The sequence below is a fragment of the Ranitomeya variabilis genome, chromosome 2 (assembly GCF_051348905.1).
Source record: "Ranitomeya variabilis isolate aRanVar5 chromosome 2, aRanVar5.hap1, whole genome shotgun sequence".
Classification (NCBI taxonomy): domain Eukaryota; kingdom Metazoa; phylum Chordata; class Amphibia; order Anura; family Dendrobatidae; genus Ranitomeya; species Ranitomeya variabilis.
Genome location: NC_135233.1, coordinates 380,103,057 through 380,121,210, shown reverse-complemented (window position 1 = coordinate 380,121,210; position 18,154 = coordinate 380,103,057). Strand labels below are relative to the sequence as shown.

The 18,154-nt window shown below is 49.0% G+C and overlaps 1 protein-coding gene across 17 annotated transcripts; it reads right to left on the bottom strand.

Moving 5' to 3' along the window:
* Positions 1-432: 432 nt before the first annotated feature.
* Positions 433-16,543, bottom strand: BRD2 (bromodomain containing 2). Of its 17 annotated transcripts, none has more exons than XM_077286164.1 (14): positions 16,092-16,510; positions 15,550-15,992; positions 13,119-13,419; positions 12,624-12,726; positions 11,985-12,122; positions 5,690-5,834; positions 4,978-5,186; positions 4,533-4,898; positions 4,262-4,390; positions 3,972-4,178; positions 2,700-2,932; positions 2,250-2,554; positions 1,824-1,973; positions 433-1,685 (listed from the first exon to the last, which is right to left on the bottom strand). In XM_077286164.1, the coding sequence occupies exons 5-14, from the start codon at positions 12,093-12,095 to the stop codon at positions 1,552-1,554; spliced, it is 1,989 nt and encodes a 662-aa protein (XP_077142279.1). In that variant the 5' UTR covers positions 12,096-12,122; positions 12,624-12,726; positions 13,119-13,419; positions 15,550-15,992; positions 16,092-16,510; the 3' UTR covers positions 433-1,551. The 17 variants fall into 17 exon arrangements, with proteins under 17 accessions (XP_077142279.1, XP_077142278.1, XP_077142277.1 ...); XM_077286163.1 differs by having other exon boundaries at positions 15,224-15,992; positions 16,092-16,428; XM_077286162.1 differs by having other exon boundaries at positions 4,533-4,901; positions 15,224-15,992; positions 16,092-16,391.
* Positions 16,544-18,154: the final 1,611 nt, after the last annotated feature.

Genomic DNA, 18,154 nt, shown 5'->3' with positions numbered 1-18,154 from the left:
AGAGCACAGTACGTCAGGAGAAAGGAAGTTGTCGAATAACCCCTTGAGAGCTGGATCCAGCACTAAAGATGTGCTGCTACAGCATAAAAGGTAATATTGCTAAAATAAACACAGTGGATGTTTTCAGTGGCACATAATAGCAAGATTTACAAAAAAAAAAAGTTATAGTAGTGGACAACTTCTTTAAGTCTATGGTGCCAATTACGAATATGACTTCGGTTTTGCCAGTTTGACTAGTTTCTGAGATATTTAATTAGAGTAGAATTCTGGATTCAAAAAGTTGCAGATCGGAAAAATGATATGGGATAATTACCCAAGACACTTGTTAAAGAGTCAAAAAAGACCAAAAGCTACGGCATTTGTAATCACACACAAGTCACATTAGGGGAATGCATTACCGAGAGAATGATACAATTGAACGACGACGCTATATTTGGAATTATATATTTTTTTCTTTATTTCCATGTTTCCAAACTAAAAGGGCTTGAACAGATACAAGAGAGACAAATAGGAAAGACGTCATACAGAGCGACAAACAAAACAGTAAAAAAAAAAAGGAAGAAAATAAAAACATTTGCTTCCAGGTAAAAAATAAAGTCACCCTTTACATTGAGAAACATGCCGCTTGTGCAACTTGTAATATATATATATTTAGATATATACAGAGCTTATAAAATCTTACATCTACATCAGCCCCTGTATCAACAGGAGCCCTCTGTAATTATTTTACATTATAAAACAAAAGAAACTTCTTTCCTTCTCTTAAAATAAATACAAAAGGGGGAAAAAAAAGGGGAAAAAAAAAAAACCAAGAAAACACAAACGAGAACGGCTATACAAGACTTCTGTAGGGGTCTGGGAACAAGTCGCCCGTGTCCAGAGGCAGAACTTGCCGTCACCTAATACGCTGCATGCATCGGAGGGCCGAGGGGACATTAGTAGAAAATCTTATCCAGGTGCCTTGAGCTTGTAAGACATTGTGAAGGCCGGTGTTAAGGACCCTTGAGCAGCCCCCTTTGCTGAAACTCCTCAGATACACATTAGTAATACTCCCGCAATTGAGCAAATACTCCTGAGCCACCTCGCTCTTATGCGCCAAAACTGAATACTTGAACAATCCGCTTTATGCTGGGAAAAAAAAAAAAAAACAAAGCTAGGAGGCGTAGATAAAATTGTCCCCTCGCCCGGGTCCGTCCTTCCTCCAGGTGTCTGCGCGTTCACCGAGAACTTGTAAACAGATAAAAATAAGGACACTCAGCAATCCTACCCCGCGCCCACCCTCAATAATGCTCTATGCCCACACAGGAGTCAGATACCAAGGGTGATGCCTCATGCTCCACGATTCTCCCCAGCTGTGTTATGTGCACCACATGACGTGGGAAAGAAAGGCAGGGAAGCCAACATCCAAAGGCCGCAGTTTATCACCCAAAAAGGGGGTTACGTCTGGTTCACAAGGACTCTGTTCCTGCAGATCCTTCAGAGAACCATGTACAAAGCATAAACCCAACCCTCCTGCCGCTCCAGGGGGAAGGTGAAGTCACATCCCAGCCCTCATCCGGAGTCAGAGTCACTGGTATCGGAGGAGCTGGACGTGGAGCTGCTGCTACTGTCTGAGTCCGAGCTGGAGCTGGAAGCACTGAGGCGGGAGACCGACACCGGCTGCGCAGATTCCACCTTTTCATGGACTGTAAGAAGAAAAGAAGAAAAAAAAAATGTTAGTGTGACAAGAAAACTATGAGAGAACTGTACTCAAGGCAGGGATAAGCTGCATACAAACAACCACATCCCACGTCAGCCCCCAATCAGAGGCAGTGGGCACGCACCTTTCTTGGGTGGCTTTTTGGTGGAGTTTAGCTGCCCGCTGACATCCTGTAGTCTTTTCTCTAGTTCCCTCTTCTTCTCCAGAGCGATCTCTTCTTTTGTTTTCCCCATTGGCTTTTTCAGTGCTGCAGAGAGCCCAGAATTAGGGGGAGCTGAGGAGAACACAAACGAGGACAATCATTATAAACAGAGAACGGACGCAGCCCTAAAAATACAAGTGAGGTGGCACCAAGGCGAGATCACAAGATTATCAGTGTCCCCATTGCCAGGCTGCCTCAGAATACTAGAGGGCTTCCTAACCCTCACACAGCAAGCCAAATACTGCACCATATGTATAGGAAGGGTACGGTGTAATCAGGGACTCACTACACCCATACCACTACATCATAGCCCCCCACACTCCCGTGACAGGTGGCGCAGACACTCACTGTACGGCTTTCTTGGCTTCTTTCTCAGACACGACATCACATATCTCTCAAGCTCTCGGAGCGTCGAAGGCTTTAAAGTCTCAAAATCTATTTCAATTTCCTCCGGGTTGGAGTCTCGCAGCGAAGGCTCCCGGGACTGGATTATGTACACTACACGACCCAGCTTCTCTCCAGGTAGCTTATTGATATCCAAGCTGAGCTGCCGCTTCTCATCGTAGGTCATAGGCTTGCTTTCCTCCTCTTCCTCAGAGTCATACATGACTGGGGGAGGGGGAGGTAGTGATTTCAATGACTTCTTAGAACTCCTGAAGAAACAAATTAAAAAAATAAATAAATATATAGATATAAGGAAGTAAATATACTGAGAAGTATGCGAGCACCATCACAGGCGAGAACACTCAATAACTTGCATTATGACTCATTAACACCAAGACAGTCATCAACACTTACTTAGACAGTATGGGGGCTGCACCGCTGGAGCTCGTGGTCCCACCAGACGCAGATTTCTTGGACTTTTTATTCTGTGATGTTCGCGCCTTGCCACATCTCCATTCATCATCATCTTTCACTTTCTTCTTTTCAGATTTCTTCTTTTTCTTTTTTTCCTTCTTTTCTCTCTTTTTCTTTGGCTTAGAAATCGGGCCCTGTGAGAGCGCAGCCAGCTGCTCATGGACGGCACGGAGCTGAAAACGAGAGTCAAAGTTGTTACAGCAGTTGTTGACATGGACAAACCCATACACATTAGCGTCGACCGAACCCGCCAATATTCCCGCCAAGGTTCCAGTATATCGGATTTTGGAAGTCAAAGACATAGAAGTCTGGCAGCGGCTCAGAAAACAGGAGGGCTTGGCCGGCAGCTATGTAACGTGTATTGGGGCTATAGATAAGACATCAATAATAAATATGAATTTAACTCTTGCCACTCCCAGCTATTTGAAGGAAGCCATTCGTTATTTACCAGGCACATAACTCTTAAAGGGAATCTGTCACCCCCAAAATCGAGGGTGAGGTAAGCCCATCGGCATCAGGGTAGATATGCCTCCGATGTATCCTAAAAGGTGAGTAAAAGAGGTTATATTAATTACTCACCCAGGGGCGGTCCCGCTGCTGGTCCGGCACCTCCCATCTTTTTACGATAACGTCCTCTTCTGGTCTTCACGCTGCGGCTCCTGCGCACTGCAGTACTTTGCACTGCCCTCAACAGGGCAAACAAAGTACGCCTGTGCTGGAGCCGCAGCGTGAAGACCAGAAGAGGACGTCATCGTAAGAAGATGGGAGGCCCCAGACCGCGACGCCCATCGGATCGGACGGCCCGCACAGGTGAGTATAATCTAACCTTTTTTTCCCTTATCTTTCAGGATACATCAGGGACTTATCTACAGCATTACAGAATGCTGTAGATAAGCCCCTGATGACGGTGGGCTTAGCTCACCGTTGACTTTGGGGGTGACAGATTCCCTTTAAATGTAGCAGTAATTCCAAATATTACAGAGTACCACAACATTGTCGTTAAAAGGAATGCAACTGAGGTGCAATACCAGACACAACCACTATAGAAACAATGGCGCTGTCCTGGTAAAGCGATGAGGAGTCACTAACTGGAGTCAGTAAGTACTCTGAGGCCACCACCGATTATTAGCGTACAGCAATTATAGGCTTTCGATTTTAAAGAACCAGTTGACCCCTTTTTATGACACCCATGTGGGCGCACTCCGGGCGTACCTGCTCCTGCAGTTCTGCCAGCCGGTTCGCCCTCTCTTCCTCAGAGTCATCTGAGCTCTCGCTTTCATCGGAGCTGTCGCTGCTGCTCTCACTTGAAGAATCGGACGAAGACTTGGAGTCGGAGGGGGGCAGCTGTGTGGACGTGGTGGGGGGAGTAACGACAATCGGCTCGTCCGGCATCTTAGCATAACGGAATTCAAACACGTCCTGGAGGGGACATGAAGAGGATGAGCTGCGTACACCTCAGAAGACCCCACTAATGAGTTACATGCCCATTCTGCCATTCACACCTGTAACTTCCTGGCCATGGCCACCACATCGTGGTCCGGGGGATTGTACTTGTAACAGTTTGAGAACATGAGTCTGACATCCGCAGCAAACTCCTGAGCATCGTGAAATTCTCGGTTTTCCATTTTTTTCTGTTTATATATAAAAAAAAAAACCATCAGAAAAGACCATTATAACCACAACACGTGCAGCACCAAGTATTCATTACATCAGTCATAGAACAGCCTGGCACAAGTATTTCCTGTAAGTGGCTGTGTCGGCCCCAGAGCCCACCTTGATAGTGCTGAGATCCATGGGATATTTAATGATTTCGTGATAATCGTGCAGTCCCAGAGAGGAGGCATCCACGGGCTTGTAGAAGGGCCAGGCGTAGGCGGCATGCTTCTTGGAGAGCAGCTCTTTCAGGATGCCGTTGCAGTATTTCAGCTGCTCGGACAGTTTGCCTTTCTTAGACGTCTGGTGCTGCTGAGAGTCCGGCAGGTCCTTCCGGGGCGGCTTGATGGGCCGGCCGCTCTCCCTTCGGGCAGGGATCTTAGCGGGTTTGTTATCAGATGGAGTTAGAGGGGAGGAATCTCCACTGGTGGCAATGATGGCGGTGGTGGTGGGAGTTGTAGTGTCGGCTTTTCTCTTCACTCCTTTCTTCTAGGGAAAGGAAACATTAGATACAGCACAGACACGCTAACCAGAGATTTGGGCCACTTTCTATCTGCTGTTTTACCTTAGAAGTTTGTTGTGTTGACGCAGGAACGACTGGCAGCAGCGTCTGAGCAGAGGACATGGTCTTCAGCAGTGGACTAGACAGGACTGCGGGATGTGGCAAGTTGATGATTGTGGTGGGCACTTCAGGAGAACTTGGGTACAATGTAGACTGAGACATGGAGGAGACTGCTGGCACTTGTTGTGCGCTCATTATTCCACCTGTAACAACTGATAAAATGTCAGTTTTACATCACACACGCTTCATGTGTGTGAATCAAGAAATACACGATAAAGGATAAACATACCACCCATACCCATATTCCCTAAGCACAGAATGGGCAACACTTCACATAATGATAGAACATACTAATTATACTTGTAGATAAGGTCTAGTACCCCATGCCATACACAAATTACCTGGGTCTGTGCCGCTCAGAGAATACTATGCCAAGTGACACGCTGAACCTCCTGACCCCAATCTCAAGTATCTTATCTCATATTGATATTTTCCTGAGTATATATGCGTTATGCTCTAGCTGACTTCTTGTGTATATGTGGTTGGTTTCAGGCACCTTGTTTAATTTTTATCTGCATTTACATGTATTTTTAGAGCTGTTTATAATAAAGATATTCGTTTTATACATTTTTTGTAAACACTTCTTAATCTAGATACAGTGCAGAGACTACAAGATTAGTTTGCTCTATGATATATGATAAAGGTGGCTATTTACCTGGTAGCTTGGTGCTGGGCGGCTTCACGTGCTTGCTCTTAGTAGTGGTATTGGGGATCTCCTGCTCCTCCTGAGGCATCTGAGCCACTTTCTGCAGGAACATCTTCTCTAGGCTTTGGGCCATCAGTACAATATCGTCTGTAGGCTGCAAGATCCACTATAGATTAAAATCAGTAAGAAACTAACAAACAGCAGCTATAAGTCACAATAATGATAATACAATACAGAGGCCATAAGGTGACAGCCCCATGTCTTGTGCCTAAAAGGCCATATGGACATCATAAAAATTATTTGGATATGGTGGGGTCCATCTGTGCTCCTTCACCCACCAGAACAGATCCACTATATAGATGCGTCCTTGCATTACAGAGATGACATAATACCACATTTGCTTTTCTAAGTCTACGTTCACATTTGCGGTCTGCGCCGCAGCGTCGCCGCATGCGTCACGCGCCCCTATATTTAACATGGGGGCGCATGGACATGCATTGCACTTGCGGTTTGCGCTGCATGCGTCACTGCGGCGCACGCGTCCGGGCGCAGAAAATCGTAGTTACTTACCGATAACGGTATTTCTCTGATCCCATGATGGCACCACGGAGAGAGGGGTCCGCCCCCAGGGACAGGAAACCTACAGGTGAAAAAGGGCGTACCTCTCTCCCACATCAGTTGGTTAACAGAGCCTTATACAGAACTTCAGCTGCAATTTGATATTTACACAAATTAAACTTAACAATTTTTTACTTAACAGAGGCACCGTGGCTAAAGGTAACTAACTATACATTATAGTGTGCACACCTGTGTGTGAAAAGGGAGGGAATATACGGGTGCCATCATGGGATCAGAGAAATACCGTTATCGGTAAGTAACTACGATTTTCTCTATCCCCATGATGGCACCACGGAGAGATTTACATAGATTGTAATTTTTTAGGGAGGGACCACTGCCTCTAGAACCCTTCGACCAAAGGTGAGATCAGAGGAGGTCAAGTCTAAGCGGTAGTGTCTGAAAAATGTAGACTGGGAAGACCAAGTGGCCGCTCTACATATCTGTTGTATTGACGCGCCCGCTCTTTCCGCCCAGGATGATGCCACTGCTCTGGTCGAGTGCGCCTTTATATTCTCCGGGATGGCCGTCCCGCTGGAAGAGTAGGATAGGGCGATGGCATCTCTTATCCACCTCGCTAGCGTAGCTTTTGACGCTTTCTGTCCCTTCCGTGGACCCTGGAAGCAGACAAACAGAGCCCTATCCTTCCTGCACTCTCTAGTGGCTGACAAGTATTGGAGTAGGCACCTCCTAACATCAAGGGTATGTAGTGTTTTTTCTCCCTCATTCTTGGGGTTGGGACAGAATGAGGGCAGGGAGACCTCTTGTGTCCTGTGAAATTGAGACGCGACTTTTGGGAGGTAAGCCGGGTCCGTTTTTAGAATGACTCTGTCCTCAAGAATTTGAGTGAAGGGAGGGCCCGCGGACAATGCTTGTATGTCACTAACGCGACGGGCTGAGGTTAGGGCCACTAAGAGTGTTGTTTTTAAAGATAGAATCTTTAGGGGTGCGTCTGCCAAGGGCTCAAAAGGAGATTTGGTTAGTGCATTTAGAACAAGGTTTAGATCCCATGGAGGGGCATTATGCAAAGGAACCGGTTTTAATCTACCCGAGGCTTTGATGAATCTCACGATCCATCGGTTTCTGGCTAGATCATAATTATATAGTGCTCCCAAGGCTGCTACCTGAATTTTTAGAGTACTCGTAGCTAGCCCTTTTTCCAAACCCTTTTGCAGGAATTCGAGAATCTTATCTATTGGGATTTCCCCCCCTGGGTCAACCCCTGATACAGACATGAATTTTTTCCACACTTTGCCGTATATTTTGGTGGTTACGGGTTTCCTACTCTGTAGTAATGTGGACACCAGGTTGGATGAAAACCCTTTGCTGCTTAATAGCTTCCTTTCAAAAGCCAGGCTGTCATATGTAGGCTTTTCACATTGGGGTGACACACTGGGCCCTGGGATAACAGATTTTGCGTGTCTGGTAGAACCCACGGACTGTCTAAGGACATCTTTCTCAGCCAAGAAAACCATATCCTGCGAGGCCAGAATGGAGCTATGATTATCACTGTTGCTCCCTCCTCCCGAATTTTCCTCAAGACTAGGGGAATGAGGGATATTGGAGGGAACGCGTAGGAGAGGCGATAGTTCCAGGGGACTGTGAGAGCGTCCAGAGCTACTGGCCCTCCCCGGGGGTCGATTGAGCAGAACTTCCTCACTTTCCGATTCTGAAAGTCCGCAAATAGGTCTATTTCTGGCTCTCCCCAACGTTTCACTATTTGGTTGAATACCGACTGTTTCAGCTCCCACTCCCCCTGTCTCAAGCGTGTTCTGCTGAGGAAGTCTGCGGTCTGGTTTTCTGAACCCTTTATGTAAAGGGCTGTTAGGGACTTCAGATTGTGTTCTGCAATGTAGAAGATAGACCGGGTTTCTTCCATCAGTGTTTGTGACCTGGTGCCCCCTTGGTGGTTTAGGTATGCTACCACTACCTGATTGTCCGAAAAGACTTTTACGTGGTGGGAGCGGATGATGTTTTGGAAGTGTATTAGGGCGAGTTTTACCGCTAGCAGTTCTTTCATATTTGATGAGGTTAGCTCCTGATTTTTGTTCCAGTTCCCTTGTGTCACCTGACCGTCTATATGAGCACCCCACCCCCAGGGGCTTGCATCGGTCGTTAGGATTTTCTCTGTTGGTAGTGACCAGGGGACCCCCTTGGTAAGATTTATCGGATCTGCCCACCACTGTAGGGAGTGTATCGTAGTTGGTGATATGCTTAACCGCCCGTCTAAATTTCCTCCCAGACACAGGCTTGAACTTAAAGTTTCCCATTGTAAGTCTCGGGAATGGCATTGTGCCCACTGCACTGCCGGGATACAGGATGTCATGGAGCCCAGCAGGGACATGGCTTTCCTGAGTGTGGTGACTGGGGATGATGACAACTGTACCGCTGCCTGTGTCATCTTTTGAATCTTCCCCTGAGGAAGATAACACGTTTGTGTGGTCGAGTCGAGGACTATCCCCAAGTACTCCTGTACCTGTGATGGGACTACTTTGGATTTGGTAAGGTTCAACAGCCAACCTAGGCTTGACAGAGAAGTCATAACCAAATCCAACTGCTGTTTGCAGTGATGGAATGATGTCCCTGCCACAAGGAGGTCGTCCAGGTATGGGACTATCAGGATATTCTGCTCTCGTATATGAGCCATCACTTCCGACATTAGTTTCGTGAATACCCGGGGTGCGATAGCTAACCCAAAAGGGAGGGCCCGAAACTGATAATGTTTCACCTCCCCCTGGATATTCACTGCCAGCCGGAGGTACTTTTGATGATCCTTGTGGATCGGTACATGATAGTATGCATCTCGTAGGTCTAGAACAGTCATGAAACACCTGGGAAAGAGTATTTTTACGCCAGATTTTATTGTCTCCATTTTGAAGTGTGGGATCTCGAGAAAACTGTTTAACTTTTTGAGATTTATTATTGTCCTGTATGATCCATCTGGCTTCTTTCGGAGGAAGAGGGGAGAGTAGAAGCCCATGCCTCTTTCCTGGTGAGGGACTTCCTGTAGGACTTCCTTCTGGACTAGGCCTAGAATCTCTTCCTGAAGAGCCGACTGTTCTTGAGACTGTCTCTGTGGTGTCACCATGAAGAGGTTGTTGGGGGGAATGCGGAACTTTAGCTTGAGCCCTTCTCGTACTATGCCTAGTATCCAGGGGCTGCTTGAAATTTTTTCCCAGGCTGGGAGGAACTCTGTTAGTCTCCCGCCAACCTGGGGGACACCTTCATTGAGTTTTCTTGTTGTCGGGAGTGGGTTTGTTGAATAGGAACCCTCTGGTTTTATTTCTTTTTTCCTCCCATGTTTCTTTGTTCCCTTTCGGAGGTTTTCTCCGCATAAATTTTTTATTCCGAAAGGAACGTCTGTATGATTGGTTGGGGAAACCAGGGAAAGACTTTTTCTTGTCCTCGGCTTTCTCGAGGATGTCATCTAGCGTTGTGCCGAACAAGAATTCCCCCTCACAGGGTATTGAACATAGTTTTGTCTTTGTCTGAAGGTCCCCTGGCCAACATTTTAGCCACAGGGCACGTCTTGCGGCGTTCGAAAAGGCGGCAGCCCTGGCTGCTAGTCTGGCTGAGTCTACAGATGCATCCGCCAAAAAGGCTGCTGCACCTTTCATTACGGACACTGATTTTTGAATCGTGTCTCTAGAGACTTTCCCTTTTAATTGGGAATCCAAGTGCTCAAGCCACACCATTAGCGCGCGAGCTGTGCAGGTGGCCGCGACCGCTGGTTTAAGTCCGCCTCCTGCCGCTTCCCAAGAGTTTTTTAGAAAAACCTCGGCTTTTTTGTCCATCGGATCTTTTAAGGTACCCATGTCCTCAAAAGGTAGGGCAAACTTTTTTGAGGCCTTTGCTATGGCCACATCTAATTTTGGTGCCTTACTCCAGGATGAGCAGGCTGGGTCATCAAACGGGTATTTTCTTTTGGGGGTGAGGAGAGCTTTTTTGTCTGGTTTTTTCCACTCTCTTTTAATTAGAGAGTGAATTTTCTCATTTACTGGAAATGCTCTTTTTCTTTTTTGTTCCAGACCGCTGAACATTATGTCCTGCGCTGTTTTTTTAGGTCTCTCCTCCACTAGACCCATTGTTGCTCTGACCGCTTTCACTAAAGCGTCTGTTTCCTCGATAGGGAAGCAGCTGCGCCCCCCCTCAGAGGATACTGAAGAGGTGTCAGAATCTGACGAATTATTCGAGTCAGATAGTTCACTCTCTGACTCGTCCGCACTGGATACGGGGGACTCAGGTGTTTTCTTATGTTTTTTCTTTGTGGCTTTAATGCCTTTAATGGCGCTTTCCACCTGGCTTTTTATTAGTGACTTTAATTCGGATGCAAATGATGGGGTTTCCTCCTGAATCGTCTTTTTTATACAGACGCTGCATAGTCTCTTCTCCCAGGAGGAAGGCAGCTCGTCTGAACATATGGCACATTCTCTGTGCTTAGTTTTGGCTGTACTTTTCCTCCCCGTCTCAGGCCTGGTGACTGTATCCGCTGGAATCGTCGCCGGCCGTGTGGTTTTTGCAGACCCCCGACTGCGTTGAGACTCTGATCGTCCGCTGCTGCTGCGCTGTACAGAGGACGAGTTTCCTTTGCGCTGCTGCTGTGGGTGCAGACGCCGCTGCACTTGTGCCTGCTCAGGAGATCGCTGGACGGCTTCCTGCATAACCTGCTGCTCGCTTTCGCTCATGGTGGCCTCCGCACTGTAAGGTGCACTTGGAGTTTGAATTTGCCACCATTTTCCCTGTGCTGGCGTTGCTTTTATGCATTAGTGCCGGCGAAACCGGAAGTGACTGTTTGCGCATGCGCCCGCCCAACTTCCGGTTCTCTGCCAGCTTCACATGAGGGAATGAATGTACTGGGACGCCGGCGCGCGCGCAGTAGCGCTGCGTTTTCGCGATGATGGCGCCGGTGAGCGCACCAGCGCTCCATTACCGACGCCCACACCGATTTACCGGTAATTACGCCGGTGTCCTCTGGCCCGTCTTACTTGGCCTTTTATGGAAAGATAGCCGCCGCTACCTCCATATTATCATTAAGAGTCCTCCGGTGACCGCCGTCACCTGCTCCTTACCCCCCCTCTCTTTTTTTTTTTTTTTTTCATGGAAGGCAGACTGGATCCTTTCACTGCCTTCCTCCACTCACCCATGAGGCCCGCCGACCCCTGTGGTGGTGCTTCAGGAAAGGGAGAAAAAGAGAGGAAAAAACCGCTTGATCCAGCCGTAACAGGGCGCCCCCTGTTAGAAAGTCGACTGCATCAGCCCCTGGAACTCCACGAAGAATCCTTCAGGTACGTGCTGTAGGTTCCCCGTCAGGGACAGGAAACCAACTGATGTGGGAGAGAGGTACGCCCTTTTTCACCTGTAGGTTTCCTGTCCCTGGGGGCGGACCCCTCTCTCCGTGGTGCCATCATGGGGATAGAGAAAGTTGCATTTTTGCTGCGTCCAAAATCAATCAAAAAAAGGACGCATGCGGCGCAAAACGCAGCGTTGTGCGTGCGTTTTTGTTTGCGTTGTGCGTTGCGTTGTGCGTTGCGTCGCCGACGCTGCGGCGCACAACGCAAATGTGAACGTAGCCTAAGTCAGTACTAACTGGCCATGGGCGACATTGGTCAGGCTTCTGGCAAACATCCGGAGCGCTGAGCCGACACCAGGGCTTATCTCTGGTAACAGCCCCTGTCCAGGCCGCACATACCTTGTTGTAGATGTAGCAGTTGGTGAACATGGTGTTGAAGTCCTGCATACACTCCAGTGCGCTCCAGTAGTAGTTGTTCTCCAGCCGCCTCTTGATGGTGCCCATGTCCATCGGCTGCTTGATGATTTTGTGATAGTCCTATAAACACCAGTCAATAACAGACAAATGACAGCGAGCACTGACATCAGATCCAACACAACAAGGTATAAAGTAAAACCCAAAACTCTTTAAAAATATTACAACATTGGCAATAAGCAATAAAAGAAAAGCAAAGTCCTAAACTGAGGCCCCTCAGAGGACGAAGGCCGCTGCATACAACGCGCCTGGTGACAGCTCTGGGATATTTTGAGGACTGCACTCACAGGACTGTCACATACCGGTAACACGCAGTCTGTGTGACCTTCAGTAACGCTGCCATACAATCAATGACACTCAACGCTCTGAGGTCTCCACAAATGGAGTAAACCAGGTGGCGGTATTCATCATGACGATGGCAGCACAAGCGCCAATGCTGATCTCACAAAAACGTAACGATAAGGATCCGGGGGAAGACACAAACTTGCCAAACACTGGAGAGTGACAAGCTGGTGATGTGGTGCAGGGAGAATAGGACTAAAAGCTAAATAATAGGACACCTACCAGATTAATGTACCGTCATACTTCTAATCCAAGACATCTCAGTATGTGTGGCTTTTAATACTGTCACAGTTGGGGTCCTGTACAAATTCATGGATGGGCAGATCTGCAAAATGTATCAATTGGAAATTTGCATTTCACAAAGTAAAAAAATTCAACCAAATCACAAAATATCAGGTTGTGGCTAAATTATATGAAGCTCTGAGCAGCACAAGTCAAGACATCCGTACCATTGTAGGGATGAACAGGAAGAGGCTGGAGTGCAGGGTGGGAGAAGATGGGAGTTATTGTTCCTGACAGACGCTCACCCTTACATGTAAGGGTCTCTGAGCCCACCAGAGCTGTCACCAGGTCGTGTCCACAATACCTCTCATAACACAGTTTTCCAGGACGCAATAATACAATGCCAGGATCCCATTATAAGACAGAAACTGACCTGACTGCACCCTCCAAACTCTGCCACCCCCCTGTGCCAGACAACCAAGAAAAACAACGTACCGGTAATCCGAGCTTCACCGCGTCCACCGGCTGGCGGAAAGGCCACGAAAACTGGTGCTTCCACAGAGACTTCATGACGGCCTTGTGCAGGTACAGCAGCTGGTTGGTGGAGCGGCCGGGCTTCTTGGCATTGCTGACTTCTGGAGGTGGTGGATTTACTTGAGGGATGTGACTAAAGACTCCGGATGTCATGTTGGGGCCCTCAAAGTCCTCATACAGAAGGGATGGCTTGCGGATACGCTTTCCTGGTGTTCCCTCCGCTGACTGACCCATTATAGCATGATTTATATCGAGGGGAGGCCTGCGGATGGCAGAAAGGCTTCAGTGAGCAATCAGTTTCATGGAGGCTGTCATGTCATGTAGGAGAAAGCCAAAGTGAAAGCAAAGGAAAAGCAGCATCAGATATGGGCCTGGGGTGATATGGTGAGTAGGGCAGCTTCCTGTGAAGGTGATATAGACACTGTCCTGAAAAAGGTGACAAGGTATGCAGGCCTGGTGTGACTGACCTTAGTACCCAGGTGAGGAGGATTATCTCGTGAAAGTCACATTTGGTGCCTGACACAGGCTTTTTATGCTTTTGGTTAAGATTTGAGACCCTTGGTATGTTAAAAGCAAAGTTAAATTTGCCAGACAGTGCAGACAGTTAATGAGCAATGAGAAACGCTGATTGTTCTTTTTCTATGATGTAACCTTGTTATGTTGTATAATACTCAAGAGTTTAAAAAAAAAAAAAAAAAAATGCTGTATTCTACTCAAGGAACCCCTAGTGATATCACACAGTATTCTTGTGCCGCTCCATCACCGGAGTCTTGTACACAGCGGTGACTGGGGGTTGCACCATACTACACTGTAAACAGAGGCCGCAGTACGAGCCTCAAGGGGGACGGACAATGCGAGTGAAAAATACCTGTAATCTACTAATGCTCTAAAAATGTTAAAAAGAAAAATAACCTCTGACTCCATACGCAAGTTGCCCCTATACACAAAGCAGGTAAAGGCAGGGCAGCACCCCCCTCCTCCCAGGCAGAACTTCCTGGGTGCACGGCGGTGACATCACACCGTGTGATCCGCTGACCTCACCACATACAAGTCATCACACAACAGAGCAGACATTGTGCCCCGGAAACCTAGGGTGTAACCAACCAGGAGCCGTCCCAAACACAAACCACACCGGGTGTAAACATTGGGGGGGTGGGTGGGTGGTGTCACCTCAGGTGGGGACATGACAGTCACCACCACATGACCCCAGACACACGCCTGGTGTAAACATTGGGGGGGCACCTCAGGTGGGGACCCAACAGCCACCATCACATGACCCCGGACACACGCCAGGTGTAAACATTAGGGGTCACCTCAGGTGCGGACATGTCACCATCACATGACCCCGGACACACGCCTGGTGTAAGCAGTGGGGGGCACCTCAGGTGGGGACCCGACAGCCACCATCACAAGACCTCAGACACGCCAGGTGTAAACATTAGGGGGTCACTTCAGGTGGGGACCTGACAGCCACCATCACATGACCCCAAACACAGGTGTAAGTAGATGTACATAGAAAAGGCACAAATATACAGCGGCACAGCCAGGGCCCGACCCCAGGAAGACTCAGAAACCATGGAGACCACCAACAACAATGTATCCCCACAGCGCGATCACCGCTGCGCCCGTCAGACCAGGGCACCACCGCAGCCGGCATCACTCCCCGGGACCGGCCGGCAGCCACTAGGAGCCACCGTTGCCGGGATACGCAGCGTCCCCTCCCGTGGGACACACTAGTCTGGGCAGCCGGAAGAAAAATGGCGACGCCACAGCAGAGTACGGGTGAGAAATCCTCCCAAAAACATCACCAGAAAGCGCCCCCGGCCGGCAATACACAGCGGCCTCACTGCAGCGATGCCGGCCGGGAGGACTATGTGAGGACCGCGGAGATCGGAGGTGGCGGACACGGCCGATGGCTCCGGATTGCATCGGTACCTATAGGGGACGCCATCTCTAGGCCTGGGGAGGGGGTACTGCGGGAGCCCGCGGATTTCACGGAAAATACGGCTTTAATGTAACAATATCGGTTCTCTCTGGTACAACACAGCCCCATCCGGCACTTGTACCTTTTAAACGCTGGATTGAGGGCTGCCTCCATGCGGATGGATAGGGATTGTGCAGCCGCCCGCTCTCCTGCTGAGGGCGTAGCGATCTCTTTGGCTCAAACCACTTCAGGTTTTTCCACATCCAGCTCCGACTCTCCGCTTCAGCGAAATGGCGCCTCGAAAGCTGAGGCCGGTCTTTTATAAATATAGCGGCAGGTCTCGATTGGCTGAAATGAGGACAGCCCCTTAGATGCTTCCAAAGTTTCCATTGGCCGACCTGCCCATCCATTACCATGTTACACGCCCACACCGGTGGAACCATCTTCCTATTGGTTAGCAGGACTCACGTAGTTTGACTGCCCCTAGTGGTTGTCTTGAGCACGACTACTGCAGCAGCAAAAGAGGACGCGCCCTTCTCATCGTAGGACTCCAGGACAAGTGACTCAGCGCCGCTTCCACGTCACCCAAGAAAACCTCCTCTGTCATTGGCTGGAACCAGGCAGAACTCAGCGGCTCGGCTTCACACCATTGGCTGTTACTAGGCAGCAGAGCTCAGACGGGGCGGGGGTTCCCATATCACGCGACGTGGCCGTTGTTTTCTCCTTCTGGCAGCTTGAAGGAGACGACGCCATCTTGTTGCGCAGTTGTAATGGTCTTCACCAGACAAAGGAGAAGCCGCCATTTTGTCGCACAATTCGCCCTCCGTATATGAGCTATAAAGCGGTTTCCATCGTCTCACAAATCATATTTCGCCATTTCCTGACGAGAAGTTTGTACAGTGACTCGAAATCTGTGAAAGAACCAGCCAAACACACACATGCTTACAAAAAGACAATAAATAGGCGAAAAACAAACATTTCACCACAGAAAACAATAGAAATATTCTTACCCGGACTAGAAATAGGTCCATTTACGTCAAGTCTCCCTCAGGCGCCACAGAACGAAACTCGGCGGCTTTTCAGCCCAACCAAAGATTTTAGGCAGAAACAACCCAGCTGTCCGGATACATCGCCCTCCGCGCGTTACAATGAGCCGGTCTCCGCCACTTTCGTCCCCCGGAAAGTCGTTCCCTGTCCCCGCAGGCACACGCCGCCCCCGCCTGCTTAGATCCGCCGCCATTTTGTTGTCAGGAGCTGAGGCAGCTACGCTGTGCCTGTCCGTCCTCCTCCTCTCGCTCTCCTCTCCCCCTGCAGCAGCAGCCGCCGCTCTCCCGCAGCTCCTGGGACGCCCCGGCCCCCGGATGCTGCATCCCTTCCGCCACCTACTGGCGGCTGCTGCATTATTATTTCCTCCCCCTTCTCTCTCCACACCTCCCTCTCCTCGTCTGTTATGTGCATAGTCATTGCTCTAAGATGGCGGACGCTCGTTGTTCTAGTCAGCTTCCAAGGCGAAATAAAAACAAACACGTCGTATAGAGGGGGATTAGATAGCCCACCACACCCGTGTCCCTCACACGCCGTGATTAAGAGCTGCTGGTAAACGTGTGGCGACTAAGAAAATGTGACGAAAAATTCCGCCAATGTCGCGTTGGGTCTGCCTGACCACCCCTCCTGCAGCTGAGTGATAGACATGTGGAGAGACCCCCGTCACACACGTGGTCTACAGAGACCCTCCAGTGACATATACATGTGGAGAGACCCCCTCAGTGACTTATATGCCGGTGTGTGGAGACCCTTCGGTGACATACAATGTGACGAGAACCCTCAGTGACTGATGTACATGTGGAGGGACCCCTCAGTGACATATATGGTGTGTGGAGACCCTTCAGTGACTAATATACATGTGGAGGGACCCCTCAGTGATTGTTATACATGTGGAGGGACCCCTCAGTGACACACATGGTCTGTGAAGACCCTCAGTGCCTGATATACATGTGCAGTGATACACATGGTGCGTGGAGACCCTTCAGTGACTAAAGTGACTGATATACATGTGGAGGGACCCCCTCAGTGACTGATATACATGTGGAGGGACCCCTCAGTAACACACATGGTGTGTGGAGACCCTCAGTGACTGTTATACATGTGGAGGGAGTCGGGACCCCTCAGTGACACACATGGTTTGTGAAGACCCTCAGTGACTGATATACATGTTCAGTGATACACATGGTGCATGGAGACCCTTCAGTGACTAAAGTGACTGATATACATGTGGAGGGACCCCTCAGTGACTGATATACATGTGGAGGGACTCCTCAGTAACACACATGGTGTGTGGAGACCCTCAGTGACTGTTATACATGTGGAAGGACCCCTCAGTAACACACATAGTGTGTGGGGACCCTCAGTGACTGATATACATGTGCAGTGACACACGTGGTGTGTGGAGACCCTTCAGTGACTGATATACATGTGGAGGGACCCCTCAGTGACACACATAGTGTGTGGAGACCCTCAGTGACATATGGCAGCCCCCCGGTCACCTCATGATGTAATATTCAGAAATTTCATGGTGTAAATTAGGGGCTTTTCATCGTCTGCTCCCTCCTCCCTCAGAGTTGCATCTCGCTTGCCTCAGACGGCTGCTCTGTCCTCTGTCTCCCTGCCCTCATCAGATCACCATGACTGTACACCACATAACTCGGATTCGCAGTCGGCCTCTCGCACATTACCCCCTGTCGGCGTCCTAATCCCTGCAGATGGCTTTTTGTACGAATGATCAATGAAGTAGGAAGCTGATCGTTGCTCGCTCACGTAACATTTCGGTCACACTTTGTCTGGAAACCCTTTACGTTACTGTCTGCGACAGATTCTCTTTACTGCCAAGTAGTCAGCGACAGTCACGCGATCAGCAATCGAAAAATCAGTCTCCAGTTGCGCTCTGATCGCGTTCACATCGGTCAGTGATCGGGGACAATCGTTAGTGCGATGCCTAAATACCACCACTAGTAATCAGGGCGACCGCAGAGCATTATGATGATTTTTGCGCCTCCTTTAAAAGTCATCGCATCAA

What these genes read in the sequence shown, in the direction of transcription:
- BRD2 (XM_077286147.1), bottom strand. Translation starts at nt 15,255, where the DNA reads ATGGAGGCAGCCCTCAATCCAGCGTTTAAAAG. An exon ending in ACTGCTACATCTACAACAAG is followed by an intron (nt 5,847 to 11,984) that starts GTATGTGCGGCC and finishes TTTAATCTATAG; the next exon opens with TGGATCTTGCAGCCTACAGA. An exon ending in CAACACAACAAACTTCTAAG is followed by an intron (nt 4,902 to 4,977) that starts GTAAAACAGCAG and finishes TCCTTTCCCTAG; the next exon opens with AAGAAAGGAGTGAAGAGAAA.